At 41.5% G+C, this 25,697-nt stretch overlaps 1 protein-coding gene across 2 annotated transcripts in view; it reads right to left on the bottom strand.

The window, feature by feature from the left end:
• NBAS (NBAS subunit of NRZ tethering complex) overlaps positions 1-25,697 on the bottom strand; it is a 230,899-nt gene that overhangs the window by 58,317 nt on the left and 146,885 nt on the right. For both annotated transcript variants that reach the window (XM_060233719.1, XM_060233728.1), the window contains exons 39-44: positions 22,512-22,588; positions 20,119-20,256; positions 11,855-12,084; positions 4,989-5,099; positions 2,942-3,192; positions 1,038-1,372 (exon numbers count right to left, since the gene is read on the bottom strand). In XM_060233719.1, coding sequence (XP_060089702.1) covers positions 1,038-1,372; positions 2,942-3,192; positions 4,989-5,099; positions 11,855-12,084; positions 20,119-20,256; positions 22,512-22,588 — 1,142 coding nt within the window. The remainder of the gene's footprint in view (positions 1-1,037; positions 1,373-2,941; positions 3,193-4,988; positions 5,100-11,854; positions 12,085-20,118; positions 20,257-22,511; positions 22,589-25,697) is intronic.

Below are 25,697 nucleotides of genomic sequence, written 5' to 3'. Positions count from 1 at the left end.
CAAAACAAAAAGCTAGTTTAAAATAGATTAGAAGAAGAAGAATTACAGATTTATACCCTGCCCTTCTCTCTGAATCAGAGACTCAGAGCGGCTTGCAATCTCCTTTATCTTCTCGCCCCACAACAGACACCCTGTGAGGTGGCTGGGGCTGAGAGGGCTCTCACAGCAGCTGCCCTTTCAAGGACAGCCTCTGCCAGAGCTATGGCTAACCCAAGGCCATTCCAGCAGCTGCAAGTGGAGGAGTGGGGAATCAAACCCAGTTCTCCCAGATAAGAGTCCGCGCACTTAACCACTACACCAAACTGGCTCTCATTAGGATGTGGTTACTGGCATGGATCAAGGAATGGAAATGTCACAAGCCCCACAGGTCACAAAGATTAGGAATCTGGTTCTCTAGTGAAGATAATTTAAGAGGGTAGTCATGTTGGCCTGCAGTAGAAGAGCTAGCCCCAAATTCAGTAGTACCTTAGAGACCAACAAAATTTCTGTGCTTTAAAGCTTTTGAGAGCAAAAACTCTCTGTTGAAGAGAGCTTTGATGTTTGAAAGTTTATACCTTGCAAATCTTGTTGGTTTCTAAGGTGCTACTGAACTCAAATTTAACTGATTCTCCATCTTCAACACCATTTGGGCAACTCTATCTTAAACAGCATAAATTTCACTAATCCTTCAAAAAAGCATGTACCACTGCGATGAGCTAGAAACTGATTGAGGATGGGATCCAAAGGGCTACTTTGAAAGGTACCCTGTGGAACTTGGAGGAAAAAAATGTAGTCAGTTTTCTATAACAGAAGTTCACAGGTATTATGACATCATACATAAGAATTATGAAAAACTTCAAACTAATCTGCTAGCTAAGTATTTCAGAGACCTGCATGAATCTGGTAACATCAGTAGTGATACTAGTTCTGTAATTGCTTTGTCAACGGACTTTTTATGGTTTAAAAAAATCACACAAGGCAAGAAGCAAAGATTTAGAACATTCTAAATTACATCTCAGAATTTACACAGTGCAAGTGTAAAAATTTATTATATTTACCTTAACAACAGCCTTTGAGGAAAAAGTAATTTCATCCATGAACTCAATAACGTCTCCTGGATTTAGTCTGTCGAAGTACTTGGCACAGATATCATATGCATGCAACCACTCAGGTATTGTTTCTGGAGCTCTCTTAATGAGATGGGGGTCCCCATTCCAGAAGAGTTTTTTTAACCATACAGCATAAACAGAGCTGGCGGCAAGCATTCTTCCATCCTTTTCTGGGATTTTGGGAGCAAGCTTGGAAATAGATAAAATATTTTGACTTGTCAGGACAGGAGCCAAAGCTTCTAGAGGGTTCACATTTTCTTCCGTTAGCTTTTTGTAATTAAGACCTATCAATAGAAAGAAAACATAAAACTCCTTAAAGACACACCATAACAGCCAATTACCTACAGTTGTGTTTGAGTCCTCAAACTGATGCCCTGAAGACAAACTCCCAAGTTACCACTGCCTCACAGCTTCTGACACCAACATAACTGTGCTATGCTAGGGCATTTTTAAAGAACAGGAATGTACAGACAAAGAGGACAAGAATTTCCATTGCCTGTCACTAAACAGTTAACAGAATGGCTTTCAGTACTACTGCAACATCTAACCTTTTAATATCTGTTCTAGTACCCCCCTCCCCACTCTTGTAAGTAATCTATAGATCAGATATGAGCACACATGAATCTGCTTTATACCAAATCAAACCATTGGTCAGTCAAGGTCACTACTGTCTCCTCTGACTAGCAGCAGCAAGCCCAGTGTCTCAGGCAGAGGTCTTTCACATCACCTACTTCCTAATGCTTTTAAATGGCAAGGGAGGAAGTAGGGAAGAGCCCACTATCTGGTTAGCAGCAGCAGAATAAGATCTGGCTGAACCCGTTTCTCTTCTGCTACAGTTACAGTGCAATCCTAAACAGGTCTACTCAAAATCTTAGGGCTGTTTAATAGGGTTTACTCCCAGGAAAGTGTTCTTACACATTTATTTAAGGTCTGAGCATGCCCAGGGTGCAAGTCAAAGGGCTCTTGTCCTGAGGGTAACAACTTAATGCTGTACAGAAGATTTGACAAAGGGAGAGGAAAACCTGCTCTGTATTTAGATGCCTTTTGTTCTTTCTGTTCTCCCATTTATCCATTTGTTAGTTTTTCAGGTATTATAAGCTGCTTTGAGGGCTCATGGGGGAGGGAAGCACAATATAAATATTTAAATGAAAAAATAACGGGTTTCCTGTACTTCAGGGCAAAATGTACAACAACCAGATGAATGTTTTTGTCAAGAAAGAGGTTTTTTTTGGGGGGGGGGCGCAAGTATGAAGGAATGGAGAAGAATGTGGATACTAAACTTTAATATTTATCAGCAGTGGTCTACAATACCATGTGCAACAATCTCCACATATCCACCAAATGGGTGGTCTCTAGAACTGGTTAGATGGGGGTCCCAGAGAGTAATGTAAATTTTTAAGGGTAGCTCTATCCATAGTTCAGAAATTATGAGAAATCCTCTTGTAGTAAGCCTCTTGCAATTAATACTTTCTGACTGCTTTAACTTCCTTGCCAAATTCATGCGGATCACACAGGTATATCCCACTTTCATCTTAAGGAGTCTTGACGTGGCTTACAATCTCCTTCCTCTCCTCTCCCCACAACAGGCACCTTGTGAGGTAGGTGAGGCTAAGAGAGCACTGAATGAGCTGTGACTGGCCCAAGGTCACTCAGCAGGCTTCATATTCAGAAGTGGGGAAATCAAACCTGGGTCTCCAGATTAGAGTCTGCTGCTCTTAACCACTACACCACACCGGCTCTCTACCGCCCTCTCTATATCATCTCAACAGAGAACCTCTCCCTAAATATATCAATAGTGCAGAAAACGAATTGATCTAGTAACTATAAGCAAAAGGAAAACTACCACCACATACCTGGTGCAACTGCCTTGAATTTTTTCAGCAGACGGATATGGGTTTCAGGCTTGATGGCATGTTTCACAAATTCAGGACAGCTACAGTTCTCAAGGAACATGAAATAATACAATAATCGCTGGTGATCTCTGCCTTCAATAGTAGGGTATACATATTTGACCATACGCTCATGAAAAGCATCTGGGATAGTTTTCAAAGTCTCAAAGAGACCAAGGCTTCGTGCTCTTTCTTCTATTGCAGCCGTTGATAAACTATGTGATAAAACATAACACAGTTGGTTTCTGTCTTTCTGTATTCATCTATTCCAGTAGTCCTCCCTTCTGCAATTATTATTCCACAAGGGCCTTGCGCTCTTCTGACCAACATCTACTGGTGATCCACAGCTCAAAAGATAGCCTCAACCAGAGCCAGAGTCTTTTCGGCTCTGGTGCTGGCCTGGTGGAACACTCTCCCTAGATCCAGGCCCTGTGGGATTTAATGCAGTTCTGCAGGGCTTGTAAAATGGAGATGTTCCATAAGGCCTATGGATGAGGCAGTGCTAACTTATCTAGAATGGCCTCCCCTGCCTTGCTTTAGCTGCTTTGCTTTCGTCCACTATAGCTGCTCTCCTCACCCACTCACTTACCTTGTCCTGTTCCATGTGAAGCTACACATAACCAGAGTCTTTTTACATTGGGCAGCTGGCATCACTTAATGTTTTATTTATCAGTCTTGTTTAGAAATCAATAGTTTTGTATTTTAACTTTCCCTGTGTTTTAAGAATGTTGTAATCTTTACTGAGCCTGCTGTGCAGGCCGGGCTGGCTGGCTAGAAATTGAATAAAGTAAATAAGTAAAACAAGCCCCACCAGACAAGGGCTTTGCCGACTTTCCTGAAATATAAGGAATATGCCATGTGGCCGAAAGCCACATGTGGCTCCTAAGCCACTGAGTGAGTACACTGATCTAGCCAATAACCATATGACGACATTAGGAATTTGTACTAGATGCTGAAAGCTTTTCACGAGAAGATTTGCTAGACCATTAAATACTAGACCATTTGAAATACTAGACCATTAAAATACTAGCAACCAATTCTAAATTGTGAACAGAACAATTATACAAAATTAAACAAGTCTATCAAGAGCATTTTTTGTTGACAACTGCTCAAATCTAGAAGTCTTTTTGCTCATATTTTTTTTTTAAACTTCTCTCACAATCTCTGCTACTTGATCCTCTTGTTGGTTGCCACCCAAGGGCATTCCTAGGCTGGATACAATCAAGCCTATTTGTTCATTTGGTAAAAATACTTATATTGTGTTGGGACTCAAAATGTTCTCCATATCTGCTCTGGTAGAGGACTAGACCTACCACAGACAAAGGCTGCCCTGCTGATTTCGGCTACACAAGTGTTCCTTACTCTTCTCCAAACACTAAACAATATCAGTGTCTGAGGGCAGACCTTCTTTAGGACTTACCTGGGCAACAGGATGTGGCCATGATCCCTGCCCTGAACGTCAGTCTATCAACAGCTCCTATAGCCACCCCACCAATATTACCGGGCCAGGCAATGCATAGCTCCTTTATATCAATGAGCAGCCACTTTAAGCAGTTGCCAAGGCAAATGGGCAGCAGGTGTTGGAAGTCAAAGAAGGCTGCTGGACATACACATGATTAAGCCTGATCAAGGAGGTGATTCCAGGTATTCTTCAGACTGTGGAGGAGAGACTTGGAATAAGAGGAGCAATGAAGTGCACCTAACCCCCTGCCCTTTGCATTTGAGGCTTTTACCATCACTAGAAGCTTGGCTGAGAGTGTCTCCTTGTTCTATAACTCCTTGTTCCATATGTCTTGTTCAGCATATGGTAGGTTTGCACAAACCACCTTTGATTCGATCAATGGCTTAAATGTCAATGTTCACCATCAACTAGTGATGAACACTTTGCTACTTAAGAGTGGCTCCTTAAGTTCCATCTCACTTGATTACTTGGAAGAATCTACATGCTGATTTTGTTTCAGCTTTTCATCAATAAAATTAAATAAAGTAAAAAGTGTGATCCTATACTTACCCACTATCACTGAAAAGAAATTCCAAATGTGTCATGTAGACTTCCCAGAGAGGGACGTTGTAACGCTGAGCCAAGGACAAAGCAATCTTGTATACGTTTTCTTCAAGAGTTCTGGTCAAAGAAGAACCATAAAACAGATTGGGGTGGGGAGGGGAAATCAACAAGTAAGTAGTTTAATTAGGTTGCTAGAAAAGAGGAGAAGTGGTTAGGATAGAATTGTTTTCACTTTCTGGTAGAACTTTTCCACAAGGAAAGAAACAGTAAACCTTTTCATTACTTCCCTGAAGTGCAATGTACTACTTGCTACTGAGCCAGTTACAGAAATGTGCTCTAAAACTTGGGGGCAAAGTTTCACAATGAAGGAAAGGCAATATTCATTTTCAGATGTATAGTTTTAAAATGAATTTTATGGTAGAGGAGACTACAGATTTGATTAATAGGAGATTGTTTATGTACTTAAATCATGAGCTCAAGCATGAAAACTATTCAACTGCTATGGCCCTGTATGAAGACGCTTTTGCTATGTAGGCTTGTTGCAATTATTAAAGCCTCACCAGAGCATTAAGAGAAACAAGCATTTTTTTTTTTTGCAACTATAATTAACATGCATTGCACTCCCCTGCTCAAAGCTGAGAATCAAAGATGCTGTGGTTATACATCAGAAGTGCTGGACTGCAACAACAGGATGGAACCAATCTGTAACTTTTATATCAAGATCACTATAGCCTATCTCCAGTGACATGGAATTCTCCCTGAGGCATCAATGGCAACAAATAAGGAAGAGATCACCAGGGACGACCAAAAGCAATCTGCTTTAAAAGGTCCAGAGGGATTATGTCTGGCACAGCAGCTTAAAGAGTCTTTAGATGATTTGTTAGCAGAATAACCTTTTCAGATGAATCAAGCTCCCAGGGGGGGCAGTTATCAAAAATGCCCAGGCTAACAAAAGGCATGCAGGACTTCAAGTTATCAAATAGATTATTAAAATGTGATTCCCAAACTGCTGGTGAAATTGAGGTTCTGGCTGGGACTGGGGTCGGGGGGGGGGGGGGGGCTGCAATTTACAATCTTCTGAAGCTCAAGTTTCGTTTGTCCCCAGAACCAACAGAAACAACCCTGATAAGGAAACAGCATGGCTCAGTGGTGGAGTATTTGCTTGGCATGCAGAAAATCCAAGCTTCAGTCACCAGCATCCCTATTTTTAAGGATCAGGTAAAAGGTGATATGAAAGACCTCTACTTGAGACCCTGAAGAGCTGCTGCTGGTCTGACTTTGACAGACCAATGGTTTGAATCAAAGCAACCCAAAATATACTGAAAATGCTACCAGGCTGGTGTACACAACAGTAAAATTAAAAACAGAGGGCGTGAATATCAGGCTATATTAGAGTCAGCTTTACATAAACTGTATTAATTTCCCATACAAAGTTGTTGAACATGTTATAGCCTAATATTCAGGTCCTGTGTTTCTAATTTTACTATTGTGTACATCATATAATAAATTTTATATTTATTTTAATATTATTTTATCTGCTGTAGCTTGATTCAGTATAAGAGAGCTTCATATATGTACATACGTAACTTGAAGGCTTATGGGATGCTTGGCGTGGATTTACTCAGTGCACACCACTGAGCTTTGTCCAAAGAAACAACAAGAAAGCCCGCCATAAATTATTTGAACAGGCCAAAATGGTCAAGTAATAGTTTGTGATCATTGAAATAGCTTTCAGCTGTAGCCTGCACACACAGCTACGGGGCTGTTTCTGCTGCTCATTTGCACCTGTTGGAGAACCAAATCAGGTCACTACTACTTCTGCCTTCTCCCCAACGTGACAAGAGCAAGATGTGAAAAAACATTTCTGTGCAGAGCCACCTGTCTACAGCCTAAGGGAATAATACTTAATTTCCCATCAAGGATGTTTTCTTTACTCCCAAGGAAAATTTAAAAAAATAAAAAAGACACACTTATTATAAATCAAATGTTTAAATGTATACTGAAGACAGTTTGAATAATCACAGACTGTATACAGCCAAAGGTCTTATTCATGCATTAGGTCATTCTAATAGGAAAAAAATGAGAAATAAATTATGTGTGCAGTTATCCCATACCATATTAAACCTTTAATGGCATAACAGTTGCAAATAGTAGTACTTTTATTCACGGTCATCCGACCAGCTTAATACAAACAGAAACAAAATCATAAAAACAAACCCATCACCTCTTACACAGAGTTCCTCACGCCAACTATTTCACATATTGTTAAAACTCATAGCCAAGATTTACGTTCTCAATTTCCCTCCTTTCCAACTGAGCAACATAACAGAAACGGGCAATCTTAGTTGAAACATCAGAGTGAGTGTCAGACAGGAGGAAGGCAATCTGCTCATCCTCCGGCCTGCCCGCCAAGGACCCGAGAATTGGAGAGATTAATCTTGCCCTCAAGTCATTGTAAATTGGGCACCGCAAAACGATGTGGAGAGTTGTTTCGACCTCATTGCAATTACAGGGGCACAATCTTTCCAGATATGGGTACCCAGCGTAACGTCCCAAAAGCACCGAAGAGAAAAGTGCGTTGAGTCGAGCTTTTGAGAAAGCTATCCGATATTTTGGGATAGTGATGTTGAAAAGATACCTGGCTGGGGACAGTACTTCAGCTTGCTTCCCTAAGAAAATGTGCGCAGAAAGACTAGCTCTAGCAGATCTCAATTCCAGCTCAACCAACCTCAGGCGCAAAAGTTCTTTCGCATCCCTCAGTTCCATCATTGCTAGGGACTCAGGGGAGAGATCACAGAGTCTAAAATGATCTAAACACCTTTTCTCCCAAGTTCCCACAAAAGAGTCGAAAAAAATCAGATGGGGAAGGCCACCTGGCTTTGAGAGAACCCTCAAAAAGTAACAAAGGGTGTTTAACCACATAGACGTCTCGATGCTTGGGACGCCAGATTCCAACCTGATGGCAGTGTTTGGCACACAACTGGGAACAGACAGAAGCTTGCGCAAGAGTTTGGTTTGTACTATCTCCAACGGCTTGGTAGTTGAATAAGGGCCAATTTCAGCGCCATAGAGCAACTGGACCCTGGTCTTTGCAGTATGCAGCCTTAGTGCTGCAGGCAAGAATTTGGCCCCTTTAGAGATATAAAAACGGTAGATGGCATCAGCTGTTCTTTGCGCAGATTGTGCAACATAGTTCTTATGTGCCAAACGCTTTCCCTGATAGTGAAAAATCACCCCCAGGTATTTAATAATTTTTACTTGCTCAATGGGTTTACCATTTAGAAACCAGCAATGAGCCTTGAAACGTTTGGTGAAAACTAAAACCTTGGTTTTATCTAGATTAATTTCCAACTTTTCCTGCAGACTGGTCTGGGTTAGATGGCGAAGGGCCCTCCGCATACCAATCTGCGTCCTGGATAGTATAAGCACGTCGTCAGCATACGCTAGAACTGGAATATGCCGATCGGCGAGCTTGGGGGGATGTAAAGCCAAATCATTAAAGGAGGTTAGAAGTGAATTTATGTAGAAATTGAAAAGCAAGGGGGCGAGCACACAACCCTGTCTGACACCCTTGTTCACTGAAATTGGTTGGGTTAGATGGCCTTGAGATGAGCATCTTATCCTGATGCCCGAGTTGCTATAAAGGCTAACCATTAGCAACAACAGCCGTCTGTCAATAGACGAAGCAGCAAGCTTGTCCCATAACCTGGATCTGGGTATCAGATCAAAGGCAGCCTTAAAGTCGACAAAGGCTGCAAAGAGTCTGGAGCCCTTTGTGGCCAAATATTTATCAACCAGAAATTGCAGCACCAAAGTCTGGTCAAGGTGGGATCTTCCAGGGCAGAAGGCAGCCTGAACATCGGCAATAATGCCTTGAGAATCCATCCAGGCCGTAAGTTTGTCCCTCAGATGTAAGGCATACAGTTTGCTAATAGCACTTAGCAAACTAATTGGCCTATAGTTCGAGGGGAGTTCATGACCCCCTCTTTTGTAAATGGGCACAATAATCGCCCAGCCCCAATCGGCTGGCATGTTTGCTGTCTCGTCAATGTATGAGAAAAGGGAAGCCAACGTTGGAGCCCACCAATCCCGATGCTCTTTAAGCAGGTCAGACCTAATGTAATCCCCCCCAGGGGCTTTCCCGCTTCTCACCCTTCCTAAGAGGGAGTTCACCTCCTCGCAGGTGACAGGATCCCAGGACGGAATGTCCTCTGTTAGCAACTTCGCTCGTAGGGTGGGGCAAGAGGGCTCTTCAGAGGCATATATCCTCTGAAAGTGTTCCACCCACTCTGCAGCAGTAATATGATTTGAAGCTCCTGAGGGGAAAACTTTCAGTAGTGGGTTAATTGTATGCCAAAAAAGCGATGAATTGTTTGATTTTGCTGCACTAATCAGGGCCTCCCAGTTTCTCTTAATAAAAATTTCTTTCTTATGTTGGGTAAGTTCCTTGAATTGTTTTTTTAGGACTTTTAACTGCATATAGTGAGCCGTCAATTGGGATTCCCTTGCCAGAATCAGGCCAGCTGTAACCTGCCTCTTTAAGGACCTGCATTCTGAATCATACCACTCGTAAGATCGTCTTTTCAGAACTGTGTTATTATGCACATAATAGGAGAGAGTAGGTTTTAGGGCAGCAGTTATGTCATTGTAATGTGAAACAATGTTACCCTCCTTCTCCGTTATCATTTTCCTGAGGCCCATCATCTGTTCACACCCCAAGAGACTCCTGATCTTAGCACTAACTCTGCTGGACCATTTTACACAGCCAGTCACAGGGCTTAAGTGGTCAGAAGGGTGATGAATATCTCTAGACTTAAACGGCAAGGCAATTGAGACTTTGAGTGACAGTGGGAGGTGGTCACTCTCAGATCTACTAATAACCCTGAAATCCAGCACTTCTGTAAGCATAGCTCTGGAGGTAGCAACATAGTCTAGTAAAGAGGGCTTGGTTCCCTTCCAGTAGGAGCAAACAGCAGGGTGATCCTCCGGCCAGGAGCCATTTAAGATTAACAAATCATACTTGATACAACATTTAGCCAACAAGAAGCCCTGCTGATTACACCTGTGGTCGTTGGAAAGCCGCTTACACAGGGGGGGAGGATCAGAGAAAGGGGAGGGGGGGAATGAACCAAATTTGCTAAACAACTCTAGATCACTTCGACCCATTTTTGCATTAAAATCGCCCAAAATGACCATGTGTGCAGCAGGATAAGCCTCTTGGATGTCCCCCAGATATTGCTCAAAGTCTTTCCATAGTTGCCTAGAGGCAGCCAGCCCAACTGGCGGTGGAAAATATACATTCACGATGATTAAAGGAGTAGGCTTAAGATTTAGTTTAACTGCCAGAGTGTAACGGCCCAGAGCAGGGAGCAGTTCCACCATGACGGACAGATTTGTGGAGATCAGGGAGAGAAGACCCCCTTTGAGTCTGCCCCTTCCTGAACCAGGAACTGCAGAGGTAAAAAAGACTCTGAAGCCATCTACTTGGGGAGGAGAGGAAAGCCAAACTTCCTGTAGGCAAATCACATCAAATTGCTTCAAAAAACCATAAAAATCGGATTGCCCTTGTTTCCCCGCCCACCCCGCCACATTCCAGGAAATAATAGAAAGCACATTAACCAGTTGCAAATAGAAATACACAGAATATAAAAATTTAAACATTGGAGATCAAAATCAAAATGAAACCGAGCTTACAGATGCATTCATACATGGTCAGATTTATCCCATATGATCTGCCACAAAGGAACTTATTTCTCTATGGCATATGCAGCTGTCTCTACCCATCTAATGCCAATGGAGAAGTCCCTCAGGAGCTAGAAATCTGTGCACAATGTCAGCACTCTCATATGTGCCTGATCATTTGATGGTGCTGAAATTATAGTGACGTCTTCTGATAATGCTATCAGGTTGTAAAAATACCAATAACACTGAAGCACAAAATTAAAGGATAATGTTACACTACAGTGTTAAAGGGATACTTGTTATCGAATGCTGAACAAAAATACTTTGCAGAATCAGCAATGCTATTAAAAGATTCATTATAACAAGAAAGTCTTCTGACACCTTAAAAACTAACACATTTATTACTATGTAAGCTTTCAGAGGCTCTGGTTATCCCTCTGGAATTTGTCCTTATGGAAGTCTGTAAAAGATTAATAGGTCTCACAGCTCCTACATACATATTTCACATTCTACCAGAGATAACTTAAAAGTCCACTTTCAAGGCTCAAAAATGGAACTATAGCATTGCAATAACCTGGAGATTCAGTACTTTCCATTGTCAACAGGTTTTTTTTTTTTAAAAAACATATAGTTTAATACCTTTTTCTCACCCCCACCAGCCATCTTTTAGATCCATACAGTACGTCATGGTCTGCATTATGGCCCCTAAATGAAGAAGGCACTCCAGGGTTCAATGGTCTGTATGTGGAAGCCATAGCATGAGAACTCGCCCTTGGCATAAGCAACGATGCCTGTGCATCACGTCTGCTCACTTTTGTCTTCACTGTCACATTCAACCAGTGAAGGCAGCAACAAAGCAGGCAAAAAGCAGAGCTCCAAGTAGTTCAAAGTTTGTGTTTGTAGAAAGGGTCCTTGCACTGATAATCTTCTAGAGCATACAGAACACGGGGAAAAAAACCATTTCTACTAATAATATCTTGCATTTATTGATCCATTCAGCTGAACAAAACACTTCATCTGAATAGAGTGGATCGAGGGGGGAGGGAATCCCATTAACAGCCTCCTTGCAAGAATAAATCTACAAAGTCAAGAGATTACTAATAAAACTTTCTAAAGGTCAGCACGGCTGGAAATTTATTTTCCTGGTTTGAATTTTAAATATGTTAAGCTACAAAGCAGATGTTACTTACTCTGCCAGGCCTAATATAGTTTCCCTCTTGTACTGACCATCCGCTGTAAATCTCTGAACGTCCACCCCTTTGCCAAGCCCTTGAAGGATCTGAGCCTGAGTGAAGTCCAAGAGCCGTTCGTTGTAGTACTGTAGATGCTTTATCAGTGTCGCTATCTCGTCAGGCCAATCTGCATAGCTTGTCTGGGCAACGTGCTCAGTGACCAGTTGAATTAATTCCTTTGGGTCAGCCTGTAGAATCAAGTAAAATGCACACTGGAGGTTTACTGATGTTAAAATCATATTCTAAAAGGTTTTTTTGGAAGCTATTTTTCTATTATTTAACACAAGTATGTAGAGTAGCAAGCATCTCAACATGAAGCTTTAGTTCAGGCCTCACACAAGGATCACTCTTTTTTCCTTTCCCCATCATACCCTCCTCCTATAGCAGTAGGAAATGAAAGGGCTGTTGTGAGTCACCACAGTTCTTCTGAAGATGTTCTCTGGGCCTCTGCCTCACACCACCAAGGCCTAACCGGTTCATAACCTGCCAGCAAACTTTGTGATTGCCTAGCAGCACTGGATTTGAGTCCCATCTTTCCTCCAAATAACTCAGAGCACAATACATGGTTCTCCCCTTCAACATGTTATCCTTACAGCAACGCTGTGGAGGTAGGTTAGGCTGAGACAGAATGACTGGCCAAAGATCTCTCCTTCCCTTTTGTGAACTCTACTCGGAAACCTGCATTTCGGTCTTCTTATAACTATCAAGTTGTTGCGGAATGTTAGAAGGGTAGGCATCTAACCATGATTAGTTCTGGTAAATATTTTAAACACAACTAATACTAATTGCATCAAGAACACTGAAGTGAGACAGACTGGTGAGAGAGCTCAATAAAAGGAAGCAAACTTAATCTTATTAGAGAGGTATTTGGGTCACATTTTACATTCTGATAAAAAAAATATTTGCAGATTCCCAAGAGAACTCTTTAAAATGGAATAAAAGCTAATTTGTGAACAGGTATTCCCTACCTTATATTCTAAATGGATAAGGAGCAGCTACAATATTAGAGGGATTTTCCCCATTTCTCTAAATAATGGCCGGAGGCATCTTTTTCTCCCCTCAGGGGCAACTTATAACTTAATTGCTTGGAGTTTTGAAAATCCATTTTAGGAAAATGAAGAAAAATAAATGGTACAGACAAAAACATATACATATTAAAGCAAAATGGGAAAAGGAAATCAATTATGAAGCAATTTACAACATTATTTCCTTTGATACATTCAGTGCTACTTAAATTTAATTAGTAGTCTGAATTTCTAGCAGACAATAAACCAGCACAAATGGTGAGTTTCATTTAGAGTGGATTAAAGAGAAGTGATACTTTTTAAGGACCAAACTTCTTCTGGTTACACCTTGTTAATCCTTTTAATAGAACCTTTCCCATAGTGCTTACGGTAACATGGCCCAGTGATATCCCGGTGTGCCAGACACCAGTTATTACAAGGAATTTCACAAAATTCTCAAAATAAGACTAATTTTAATTCACTCTAATTAAAAATGTATGTCACATACCACTTTTTTCCTGGATCACTGTCAAAACTGACACTAAGGATCCTTTCCAATACTTTAGCAGCCTCAAATCCCCAAGAAGTTGTGGTCCCTGGACTTACCTAAGGTCACTTTTGTTGCCGTGGGGTCTAGGAGCATAAGAATGGGAAGGATTTCCCCTGTAGCACCTCCCAGGGCAGTGGAAGGCACAGTGGTTAGTTCTGGTCATGGTTTGGCAGTCAATTGGTCACCTGGGTTTGTGGAAAAGGGGCGGGTCTTCTGGGAGAAGCAGAAGCCAGAGCTTTGCACTGGCCCACCTATCTGTTCAGGGAGCTGTGACTGGGGGCCAACTTGCCTCCCTCAATTCTGGTCCTTTGGCCTTCCTTGGCCTTGCCTGCTTCTCAACTTCCACCTTCACTAAATCCCCAAAAACCAAACTTCAGGGAGCACAGCAGACTGCATTGATTTGTTACATTTACATCAGTTTACCAAGATAATTTTTGAGTGAGCTTTGGGGTATTACCCTACAGAAAGGAAACTGTATGTGATTTTCCCTGTGGTACAAAAAAACGGCTGGGGAGCATTATGCAACTGTGTGTTTTCTCCCCCCCCAACCCTAAAAAGACAACATGCCTTTAGATTGAAATAGATGGTGATTCCTTACGGAGAGAAGCACTGCACTTTGTAGGGATGAGCACGAACTGGGAAAGGTGGTCCAGTTTGTGGCTGAACCACGAACCAAGCCATTTATTTATTTATTATATTCAGTTTATATATCGCCCATTCCCTAAACAGGGCTCTAAAAAACCATGAACCCAATAAAACCAGGAGGCTTCTTTGCAAACTGAACTGGTTCATGGTTCATGGCCCTACAAACCCCACTGAAAGAAACTGCAGTCCCTTTTCAATGGGGTTTGCAGAAAGCATGAAAAACCACTGTTTTGGGCTGTCTTGCGAGGTCCCTTTAAAATGTAAAGGGACTGCAGAAGACAGCTGGAAGACAGCTGCAAGGCTGGAGGTGCTGAAGAAACAACCGCAAGGCAGGGAAGCACCTCTGTTTTTGTGGCTTTCGCAGGGAACAGAAAACAAAGGTTTAAATTGACTCTGAGTCCCATTCTGCTCCATTCCTGAACCACACAAATTGCTCTAAAGGTTTGTGGAAGTTCATGATGGTATACTCATCATGGACTTCCGTTCACAAACCATGAACAGGGCAAAACTCATTACAGTTAAATTGATAGAACTATAGACCAACACCAACTCTAGGTCTAGAATTTTATCAATTTCACTATAATGTTATTTTCTCATACTTGCTATAGGCTTTCTTGCCTTCCAAGATTCTATGCCAAACAAGGTGATCAGTTTTGGTAACATCATTGTTGCTATGTAGAAAAGGGCGTTGGGGCACATCTGTGATTTCCTCAATGTGTGAAGCCTCTGTATTCTTAGAAACCAGACACACCTGCACTCTCTTTTCAGGTATTTGGAGCACATCAGAGAATTTTTATATTGAGAAATATTTTTCTTTTCCAATTCCTAACTTTGAGTGAACAGTCAGAGAGCCTGCAAGTGCAGACAAAAGTGGAACAGAATCTGGGCACACTGATTCAGTATCTTTCTTTTTAAAAAATGATAGCTCAATTTGGATGCTTTGAAGATCATCATGCTATGTGGTCACAGTTCAGTGATGGAGTATTTGCTTAGCATGCGGAAGTCCCAAGATCAAGCCTTTGCATCTCCAGTTAAGGGATCAGGTGGTACGTGAGTCAAAAAACAAAAACTCTACCTAGAACCCTGGAGAGCTACTGCCAGTCTGAGTAGACAGATTTAATATAAGGCAGCTGCACGTGTCACATATCTTGCATTTTTTCTACTGAGATTTGTCAGATATTATAAAGAAAAAAATTGTATTTCCATAATACTACAAAGCTAGTGGAGTGAAGAAAAACCCATAACCTCATTTTAAACAGCTGTCAGTTCCTTTGTTGATGAGACCATGGAAAGAAGTAGTGTCTCTTCTTAGAGGCAGGAAGATTCATGAAAGTAATTAGCAAAACAGGCTTTGCCTTTTCTTGCTATATCATAAACTGAGAGAAAGGTTAAAATTCAACCTTTGTTTCCAGTAAACTGAAAGTAGCTCCGACCAGGCCATGAAATTAAGCTGTATATTACTTCTAAACTCCCCCCCCCCCCCCCACACACACCATGGATAAAAATAAATAAATCTGGGACATCACAGATTTGAATTAGACTTCTTTTCTGTCCACACAGAATGTGTTGTAAAACTCCAAAAGAAACATTTTTTTTTAAAAAAGAATCTTCTTAGAACAGAAAGCGGATTCCTTTAGACCAAAGGTGGCCAAACAATGGCTCTTTAGCCACCACAGTTGCCTATACACTTTGTAGCTCCTAGTGCACTCCCAAACATCCTATTAAGGCTACTAGGCCATTTTTGCATTTTGCTGCCCTCTTGGGCTGCAGGCACCATGCACAGCAAAGAGCAACTAGAAGGGTATGGGGGGAGGACAACTGAAGGAGACTATACAAGAAGTATATACCAACATCCTGTTTCTAATGATTGTGAGCCAGGTATTCTGGAAGATCCACAAGCAATAGCTTTTCCCTTTGTTTGCTGCTAACATTAGTGCTCAAAGGTATGCTGCTGCTGATCATGGAGTTTCCACTGAATCAGGCTAGTCAGTACTCTCGAAGAGACATGTGCCACCTGAATGCCTCATTTTTTTATTTTATTTGTACATTTTGTGTGTGTGTGTGTCTGGCACCTAGAAGACAAGTTGACCTCTGGTGACTGACCCCTATTGGGGGCCTGGAGGATATTTAGTGAGGTGCCTGAATAAGCCTGCCCCTACCTCCTGATTGGGTATTCAAAGAACAGTCCCCATCCAAGTACTAATATATACTGAATGCCATCTGAAGTGAGATAATACCAAATATGATTACCACCATATTGTTTTAACTGTTTTAACTGTTCAATTGTTTTAATTGCTTAACTGTATAACTGTTCTGATTTTACTGGTTGTGAGCCGCCCTGAGCCTGCTTCTGCAGGGAGGATGGGATATAAATCCAATAAACCTATAAACCTACTAACCACAGTCAATCCTGCTTAGCTTCCAAGATCTGACAAGGTCAGGCTTGCCTGGGCTATCCAGATCAGAGTGAATTTGCCTAACCTTTTTAAAAAGCCATCCAACCTACTGGCCATTGTCATGTGCAGCTAATTCCATAAGTTACCAGTCTGAAACTGAATTTGGTTTGTGTGCTCTAGACCAAAAGCCAAACACTTAAACCCTTCCTCCTTACACCATCATCTCATCCACACATTGAGACTTCTAATTTGTGCCTGTCTCTCCAGCTCTACGTGTGGAACAGGTAGCACTTCTGAGAAGGCCACCTTGGAGGTTCTGGTCTTGAGTCTCCTGCCTAGCAGCCTAAATTTTTCCTCCAGGACCTCACGACTGCATTTCCCCACATCATTGGTGCCAACATGCACCACGACCACTGACTCCTCCCCAGCACTATCAGTCTATCACTTGCTGAATACCACCATTTGCTGAATGCAACAGACTTCTGGACAGGGAGGACTGGCTGTGTGTGTACACATGTGTAGTGTGAGTGAGTGTGCACATGAAGAAGGATCTCTCCCTCCCTCTCTTTAATCTCTGTGTCCAGCTCTGAGTCCAGTTAATTCCATAAGTTACCAGTCTGAAACTGCATTTGGTTTGTGTGCTCTAGACCAAAAGCCAAACAGTTAATCAGGGAGCCCAAGATCCTGTATTATGAAACAGAGAGAAATCTGCTAGGAAGAATGTACACACCATAGAAAAAGTGGCCACTGAGATACTGTCTAGATGGTGAAATAACTCTGTCAAAATCATAGTAAGTACTGTGTCATTTTTAACATTTTAAAAGTTTGTTGACTATACATTTCCCCCCTTCAAAGGAACAGAGAGAAAAATGCCTCTTTTGTCACTTCCACAATTTCATATAGTTAGGCCCCTCATGCCTAACTATAGTCTCTATTTTTTTCTAAACACATAAAGTATTACAGCCTATTCACAGCAGAGGTGCCTCTAACCCTGTGATAGCTTTACAGTGCAATACTATGCAAAATTAATCCAGCCTAAACTCACAGAAATCAAATGTGTATAAGACTGGAGTAACTCTGCTCATTAGTTACTCTTTTCTACTTCTGCGTCATTAAAACTGTACACATGCATGATGACACTGGCAACTCTTTTTCTAACCTTTCTTCCCTAAAATCCCTGTGAAGAAATCATTTTTTCCTTCGAAGATTTGAAATGAGCAAAATCTTCACTCTGAGTTTTAAAAATTCTGTTTTCAGTCTGGGCAGAGAACAGGTAGGAAGCAGGACATCTGTTCAATTGCTTTCCAGACTTACTTCAGGCCACCTTCATACAAATGTTAACAGGGCTACACAATGGGATGGTCAAGGTCACCTCTCCCCCTTCAAGCAGGGAACAGAGATTTGGAGGTGTTAAATACATGACAGACCTCAGAAAGGAGATCCTGGAGACTTCAGGAAAGGCTTCTCTGACCTGGCCTGATCTGGTCAGTGGGTGGGGAAAAGAGAGGTGATAAAGTTCAGGGGAGGAAGGAAAAAGTTCTATTGGGTGCTGAGTTCATCAGAGCAGAAAGAACTCTTAACTGAAGTCTGGAGAAGCCAGCCCTTTAACCATGTGCTGTCCTGAGGAGCTGAATGAAAATTCAATGTAAGTGAATTCTGTAGAGATCTGTAACTTCTTAAGCTAAGGAGCCTGCCCTGCATTTTAACATCTGATAGGGCATGTGAAGAGAGGGGGATAAAGAAGTTGCATTTACCCATTTCTTTTAAATCTCTGAGTCTATTAGAGCAGACAGAACTTTTTACTGAGGTCTAGAGGCAGAGGCCATTAGCCATGTGTTGGCCTAGACAGCTGAAGGAAGCTTTTTTCACAGATAGACTAACGGTACTGGCATTTTTAGTACACTGCTCATCACAAAACCAAGGAATTTCTTGGCCTAGCACATTCAGTTCAGACTTGATAACAGTGTGGAGGAAGAGAGCATTTTTTGTGCTCACCATGCACTTAGGTGGCACTTGGGGATCTCCTGTTATTACAACTGATTTCCAGATGACACGGATCAATTTCCCTGGAGAAAATGACAAGCTTTGGAGGGTTAGCTCTATGGCATTATACCCTGCCAAGGTCCCTCCCCTCCCCAGGCTCCACCCCTAGATCAGGTAACCCTACAAGCACTATTTTGCACTAACTTGCACTGTGCCTTGTTGTTGCCCATGCATTTAATCTGAAGGTGTTTCTAAAGTCTTTCACATTCTACACCAGCATTTTGAATACTAGGGACAAAAAGAAAGGTTTCTGTGAATGGAGCTCCCATAATCTATTTTTTTTGCTCTGTAATCGTGCCATTTGCCTATGCACACTTAATGAACAGGTAATGGTTATTTTTGTCCCAGCAAGACAAACAGCAGCTTCATGAGGCTGTCTGGCACTGGGAATATCTATGAGATGACAGGATTAAGCCTCGTCCCCTTCTGGACTGAGCCCCTGCATGGCTATTATTTGCAGGGGGGAAGACACCATTCATCAGCTCCTAGTGCCACATCTGCAAACTTGGCCATCTCACTGCTTACCTGTCCATATCCAGACATGTCAAGAATGTTAAATATTACTAGTTCCACGACAGTTCACTGTGGGATTACATTGTTTGCTACACTCTCAGGATGAAGAGTATTCACTCCTATTCTGTATGTGGGTGGGCAATTCTCACCAATTGGCCCTGGTTTGGCTTACATTCACATTCCCATCTAGACTGTTCCTGACAGTAAACTGACCCTCTACTCTGGGAACAAAACTTCAGTGAGCTTAGGGGTGATGGTGGTGCAACAGCATGCAAAGGGATGAGGAAAAGTCTCGCTTCGCAAGTGGATCTCATGGGATATAACCCTGTGAATATGAACATATGAAGCTGCCTTATACTGAATCAGACCCTTGGTCCATCAAAGTCAGTATTGTCTTCTCAGACTGGAAGTGGCTCTCCAGGGTCTCAAGCTGAGGTTTTCCACACCTATTTGCCTGGACCCTTTTTTGGAGAGGCCAGGGATTGAACCTGGAACCTTCTGCTTCCCAAGCAGATGCTCTACCACTGAGCCACCGTCCTTCTCCACCGACACCGTCCCTGTGTCTACAAGATCATCCCTATCTATACAATGACAGTAAGAGAGAATTCTAAAATATTGGGAACACAGTCCTTTTTTTGTAGAAGCCGTGCTTGTACATTTATTCTTGTATTTGGTTAACAGTTCCCAGCTTTATTAATGCTTTACTACTGATACAGAGACTAGGTTGACAGGTCTCTAATTTCCCAGAGCCCTTTTGAATCTTTTATTTTAAAAAAAGTCTACCACCATTCAATCCTCTGGTTGATTTTAAAATGCTGCATACTAACATTACATGATGTATATCAAAATGGAAAGTGCTCCTTTTCAAACAACAGCTAAGCAATAGTCATTAAAAACCATTTATCTATTTTGGTAAACACTGCATTAAGTAGTTGTCACTTTATACAGTACTAGATTAAATGACGATATGCAACTTGACTGGAATGTTAGACATGCCCTGAAATGGACTAACAGAATAGCTCTTTGTTGCATATTAATTGATTCTTTAAAAAAAAAACTTTAAAAACTTACCCTGTAGAGTGGATGGCATTTGTCCTTGAAGCAGGGTGCCAACCGAGCATAAATCTGCAGGCTATAGTAATAACTTGCCAGCTGGAGAGATAATGCAGAAGGGGGTTGCTTCTCAAAGCACTTGTTGGCATCTACCACCTAGGAAGAAATAGGACAGAATTAGCTTAGCTAAAAGAACTTTACAATTGCAAGCACATCATCTTTTTTAGTAGCTGCTACAGAATGATGATTAGAAAGAAAATGGTGCCAAAGAATATATTTTGTGCAAAGCAGCACCATATACAGTTATAGACTTTTTAAAGCCATCTATTTAGTAGTATTTATATTCTTCCTTTCCTTCAGGTAGGCCAGTAGTAGACACTGGTCTTTTAATCTCCCCTGCTTCCCTTTTTTGGCATTGCTATTCACTTTATGAGGGTAAATAGAGTTCATGTCTGATCCAAAGTCATTGGGTTAAGTGATTTAAATTGAGGTTTCCTTGGTCCAGCTATGAAACTCTATACACCATTCAACATGGGCTGTCTTAGAATGCTTTCTGAAGAATAAAAAGAAAATTGAATGCCCTTCGTATGCAGCTGCTATGAAAGGGCACCTGTAACGTACCTTCATCAGTTACTCATTTGTTTATTGGGAGGCCAGCAGGGATGAGCAGGTTGGGGTAAACTTCTAGGTGTGGCAGACCTGTGTTAAGGTAGCAGAACACCACAAGTGCTGTATATCTGGGAATCAGGTCCATGGTACACAGCTATTTCTGTCTGGTTCTCAGTACACCCAGATGAGTGAAGGGATACCAACCATAGTCTCTGTACATAGACAGGCTAGGAGAAGACCATAATACTCATATTCAGCAGGCAATATATAAACCTGCTCCATAGGTTGAAGCCAGTGAGTCATGAAGTTAATTATTAGTTGATTCAGAGTCCTGCAGTGAGAATAGAAAATTTCACCCTTCTATAAGCCATGCTTCTGATGGTGGAAGAGCAAGGTGAGTGAGATCTCATCGAGTTTCCTGTTCTCACTGCAACGCTCTCTGCCCCCCGCCCCGGTGGCTTTTTGTCTATGTATGTCCCATGGCCTCCACAATCAGTTCTGGAAATGTCCAGGCGTTGCTTTTTATAAAAAAAAAAAAGTCTGTGCTGGCAAACACCTTCTGCTGGCACTCAGTTGGATCCAACCCCATCTGTTTAATGTAAAGATCTCAGGTAGCATGTCTTGGAAAAACTGAGACCCTGAAAAAATATTCCCAGAGACCATAGTGCTCTGCTACACAGACCACTAGTCCGATTCTGTAGAAGGCAACTACTTATGTTCTATTATTTATATTCTGTACAATGAATTTCTTGTTGATGTACTGACATTTTGGAATATGATTTTCACTTGATTTATTGGTGATCTCAGGTGACTCATGCTGTTTCAGAGTGATAACCTAGCCTTATAAAAACGGTCTTTAGAAGACATTGCAGTGAACAAACTCTGGATTTGGTAAACATCTGATAACTTGTCCTTGTGAAAGTCACATGAGCGTGCATCAAGTATTCAGATGTCTTTTCAAAGCTGGAAGCACACACTGTGCTGCAGTTATTGAATAGTATGGCTTTTGAGCCTGTAATCATCCACAGGGGAGGATTTCAGAGGGGACATTATAGCTCAGTGTTACACCATATGCTTGGCAAAAAGTCTCAGGTTCAATTTCTGGTATACCTCCAGTTGAACTCTTATACAGCAGATTTCTGAGCCTGAGATCCTGGAGAGCCATAAGCAGACAAATTAGATAAATCTGAAAGTTTAAATTCAGGAGAAGACAGCTAGTCAAACTGGAGTTACTGCTGGATATTATATTTTACATGCAGTTTCTTCCTGAACCATCTTTCTACAGAATCTTTCAGTACAGAAATTCAGCTTCTTGACTTGGATGGAATTTGAGACTCACAAGAAGCACAATTTAGACTGAAGATGGGCAATGCCAGTGAGAGCTTAAAATGGTAACAGGACTCTGATTCTCTACTCATTCACAGGAAAAATTCAAAGAGCAGGTTCTTACCTTTGAAGCAGTATGGGGACTGGGCTCTCTAAAGGGTAATGTACCCCCCCATGAACCAGCCCAACAGATACAATTATCTTTGGAGGCCCTGAGAAGAGGTGAATGGTTACCACAATACGTTTGTGATCTGGGACTGAATTGCCTATTCCTTTTTGTCAACTGAATTGTATCTGAACATATTTTGTTGCTCTGCCCTGACCTATATTTATGATTTAATCTGCTTTGGAAAATATGGTTTTTATTGTTTGCTTTATCCTGCCGTATGCTGGTAGCTGAGAGCTCTGGCCAGACCTGTTGTAAACTGAGAGGCATAGATTGGCCTGCTGAATATTTACCTCAGTTATGTACATACCTGTGGCAAGGCAAGAAGGTAAGCCAGAGCCAAGGTCATGTCATTTGGTAAAGCTTCACAGGCTAGCTGTAACAGCACTAGAACACAGAGCAAGAAATAAAAAAAGAAATCTTAATCAGATTCTGATCCCTCTGTCCTTCACACAAAGCAAGCTTGACATTTTCCTCACAAGCCACATTTCACTAGATTGTAAGTGTTCTGCACACGTTCAATTAAACACTAATCAATCCAACCAAAAAAGGAAACAACATATAGTGTATAATTAAACTGCAATACTGGTTTAGCCAACTTCCAACCAATGCATTTTATGCATTATCAAAACAAGATGAAATAATGCCATGGCAGATACTAAACTGAACCACCGAAACATCCCTCATGCTGATTTACAGCTCTTAAATCTTCTGGCTGTAAAACAAAAGCAACACTGTAAGTTATGAACATTATGGGAAAGAGGGAGCATGAAAATGTGAAATATGTTGCTTCCTCCAGGCTTCCTACATCTGTATTGAATACTCTGTGCTTTTTATGCTCTGTTATTAATTAAAAATCCTTACCTATGATAAGGAAAGCAGGAATCATTTCACAATTTTACAAGCTGTCACTACAACTGAAGAGGATGAAAATATCACAAATATGTATAAATACACCATTTAAGAGGGTAGGTGGCCATAGATGCAAGAAAGCAGCTGAGTTAATGAATACAATAAGAATGGGGAATTACCTGAAGTCTCCAGACAGACAGATATTCTCTAATGTGAGTTCTTGCTTTCTTCAGGCACGTCCTTTCTTTTTTCTCTCCATCTCCCTGTGCTGCAACCCTACTCTGCAACCCTACTCTGCACGGACAACCCCCTGAACCTTTTGTGTTAATATGGTGAGAAGGCAGGAGAGATGTCCTGTGGATGTGCTCTAGTCAAGCTTCATAAGAACAAAGATTACATTTGAACAAGGCTGGCTGAATAGTACAGAGCCAGAATTTTGTAGATAATAGTCTATGAGTAATCCACCTTAAGTATCAGTGAAAAAAGTGGACTATAAATAAATAAATAAAGTTCTACTTTGGTGACTGTGTGATAATTTAAGAAATAAGTCTAGTGACTACTAGAGAACCAAAAAGTGTCCAACATTCTCCACTGCAGGAGTTCTACTTCTGCAGCAGCTCACAAGTCTAATGCAACCATGCAAACCAGAGAAAGACTCTGGGGTCTCAGTGCAGCCACAAGCTAGAGAAGTTAACAGCACAGAGCATACAATGCCTACACGAACTTCCTTCCAGCTCATTACATAACAGTGAACATAAGAACATTAATGAAGCAATTTTGGATCAGGCCAATGGCTCACCCAGTCCAGCATTCTGTGCCATACAGTAACCAAAAGCCAGGTGCCATCAGGAGGCTTCCAGTGGGGGTAGAGCTCCAGAAGCTCTCCCACTGTTGTCCCCCAAGCACCGAGAATGCAGAGCATCACTGCCTCAACCATTGTTCCATCTATAACTTGTGGCTAATGGAACACTGATGAACCTCTGCTCCATATGTTTATCCAATACTTCTTGAAGTTGGCTATACTTGTAGCTGCCACCACTTCCTGTAGCAGTGGATTCCACATGTTAACTACTCTTCAGGTAAAGAAGTACTTACTTTTTATCTGTTCTAAACCTACTGCTAATTTCATTGTCTGCCCACAAATTCTTGCATTGTAAGAAAGAGAGAAAAGTACTTCTTCCTCTGCCTTCTCTATCCCATTCATAATTCAGTAAATCTCTATCATATCATCCCTCAATCATCATTTCTCCAAGTTGAAAAAGCCCTAATCTCTTTAATCTTTGTGGAATAGGGCAGGATATAAATCGCAAATTAAATTAAATTAAATAGGGAAGGTGTTCTCCAATGTGCATTACTTTGCATTTGGCCACATTGACATCCTCTAGCCCAGCCTCAACAGATCCCTGTGGAGCTCCTCAGTCCTCCCTGGTTCACACTGCACTGAACAAGTTAGTGTCACCCGCAAATTTAGCCACTTTACTGCTTACACCCAATTCCAAATCATTAATGAAGTTAAAAAGTACCAGACCAAGTACTGTGCCCTGTGATATCCCACTGCTCACTGTGAAAACTGCCCATTTATACCCACTCTGTTCCCTATTAATTAGTTTTTAATCCACAAGATGACTTGCCCTCTTATTCCATGACTGCTGAGTTTACTTAGGAGCCTTTGATGAGGAACTTTGTCAAAAGCTTTCTAGAAGTCTAGGTAAACAACATCAACTGAGTCACCCTTGTCTGCATGTTTGTTCACCCCCTCAAAGAATTCTAAAAGATTAGTGAGATAAGATCTTCCCTTATAGAAACCATGCTGATGGGTGGGATCTTCTCTGCCTAGACTATATCATAGGAAGATTCTGAACTACATGATGCTTGACAGCTATATACATGACTGTGGGAACAATATAGGATCAAGGTCATAACTAACACAGCTCAGAGGTATCACTTACAGCAATGTTCCCCAAGTGTTCCATACAGATGCATTCTGTAACAGAAAGCAATCTCACAGCCAGGAATTGGTGAGCCTAGCCTAGCTGGTGTGGAATAACAATGAATGGAGAATAAGTGCCACAAAAAAAGCTCTCCCTAGTACACAAAAGAGCAATGGGACAAGAGAACAAGCCCTATGCAAGTCACGGTGAGTCATTGTTAGATGTTCAGAGAAATGAGGCAGAGTCGAAATGCTGGGGGTTGAGGAAAACTGTCAGAGATATAGTAATCTTGACATTTCAGTGGGTAAGGGATGAGAGGAATGCAGTGGCCACCAGAGAATCTTTTTGGATGCATAAAGTGCCTAGAGACCAATTAGGTGTGGAAAGAAGCCTTGCAGAGAGCTGGCAAAAGGTGGCATTTCAAAAGCAGGGAGGGGAGATTCCTTGACCAGTTCAAGCTTCACTTTTTCAATTCTAAACAAATAGCTGACAAGCTGAAATAGCAAAAAACAAACAAAGAATCAAAACACGCTCAGAGAGATTTGTCAAGTGTGAATGACTGATTCACATTAAATGGCTTGCTCTCTCAATGATAAACATCCCAATGGTGGCAGAAAAGAGCATAGATACTACTACTGCACTTTTTTTTTTAACTGTAGCTGAAAACAAAGCAAAACTTCCTCATCAAATGAAAGCAATGGAAGACACACAAA

The sequence above is a fragment of the Heteronotia binoei genome, chromosome 1 (genome assembly GCF_032191835.1).
Source record: "Heteronotia binoei isolate CCM8104 ecotype False Entrance Well chromosome 1, APGP_CSIRO_Hbin_v1, whole genome shotgun sequence".
Taxonomy (NCBI): domain Eukaryota; kingdom Metazoa; phylum Chordata; class Lepidosauria; order Squamata; family Gekkonidae; genus Heteronotia; species Heteronotia binoei.
This window is presented reverse-complemented; position numbering and strand designations above follow the sequence as displayed.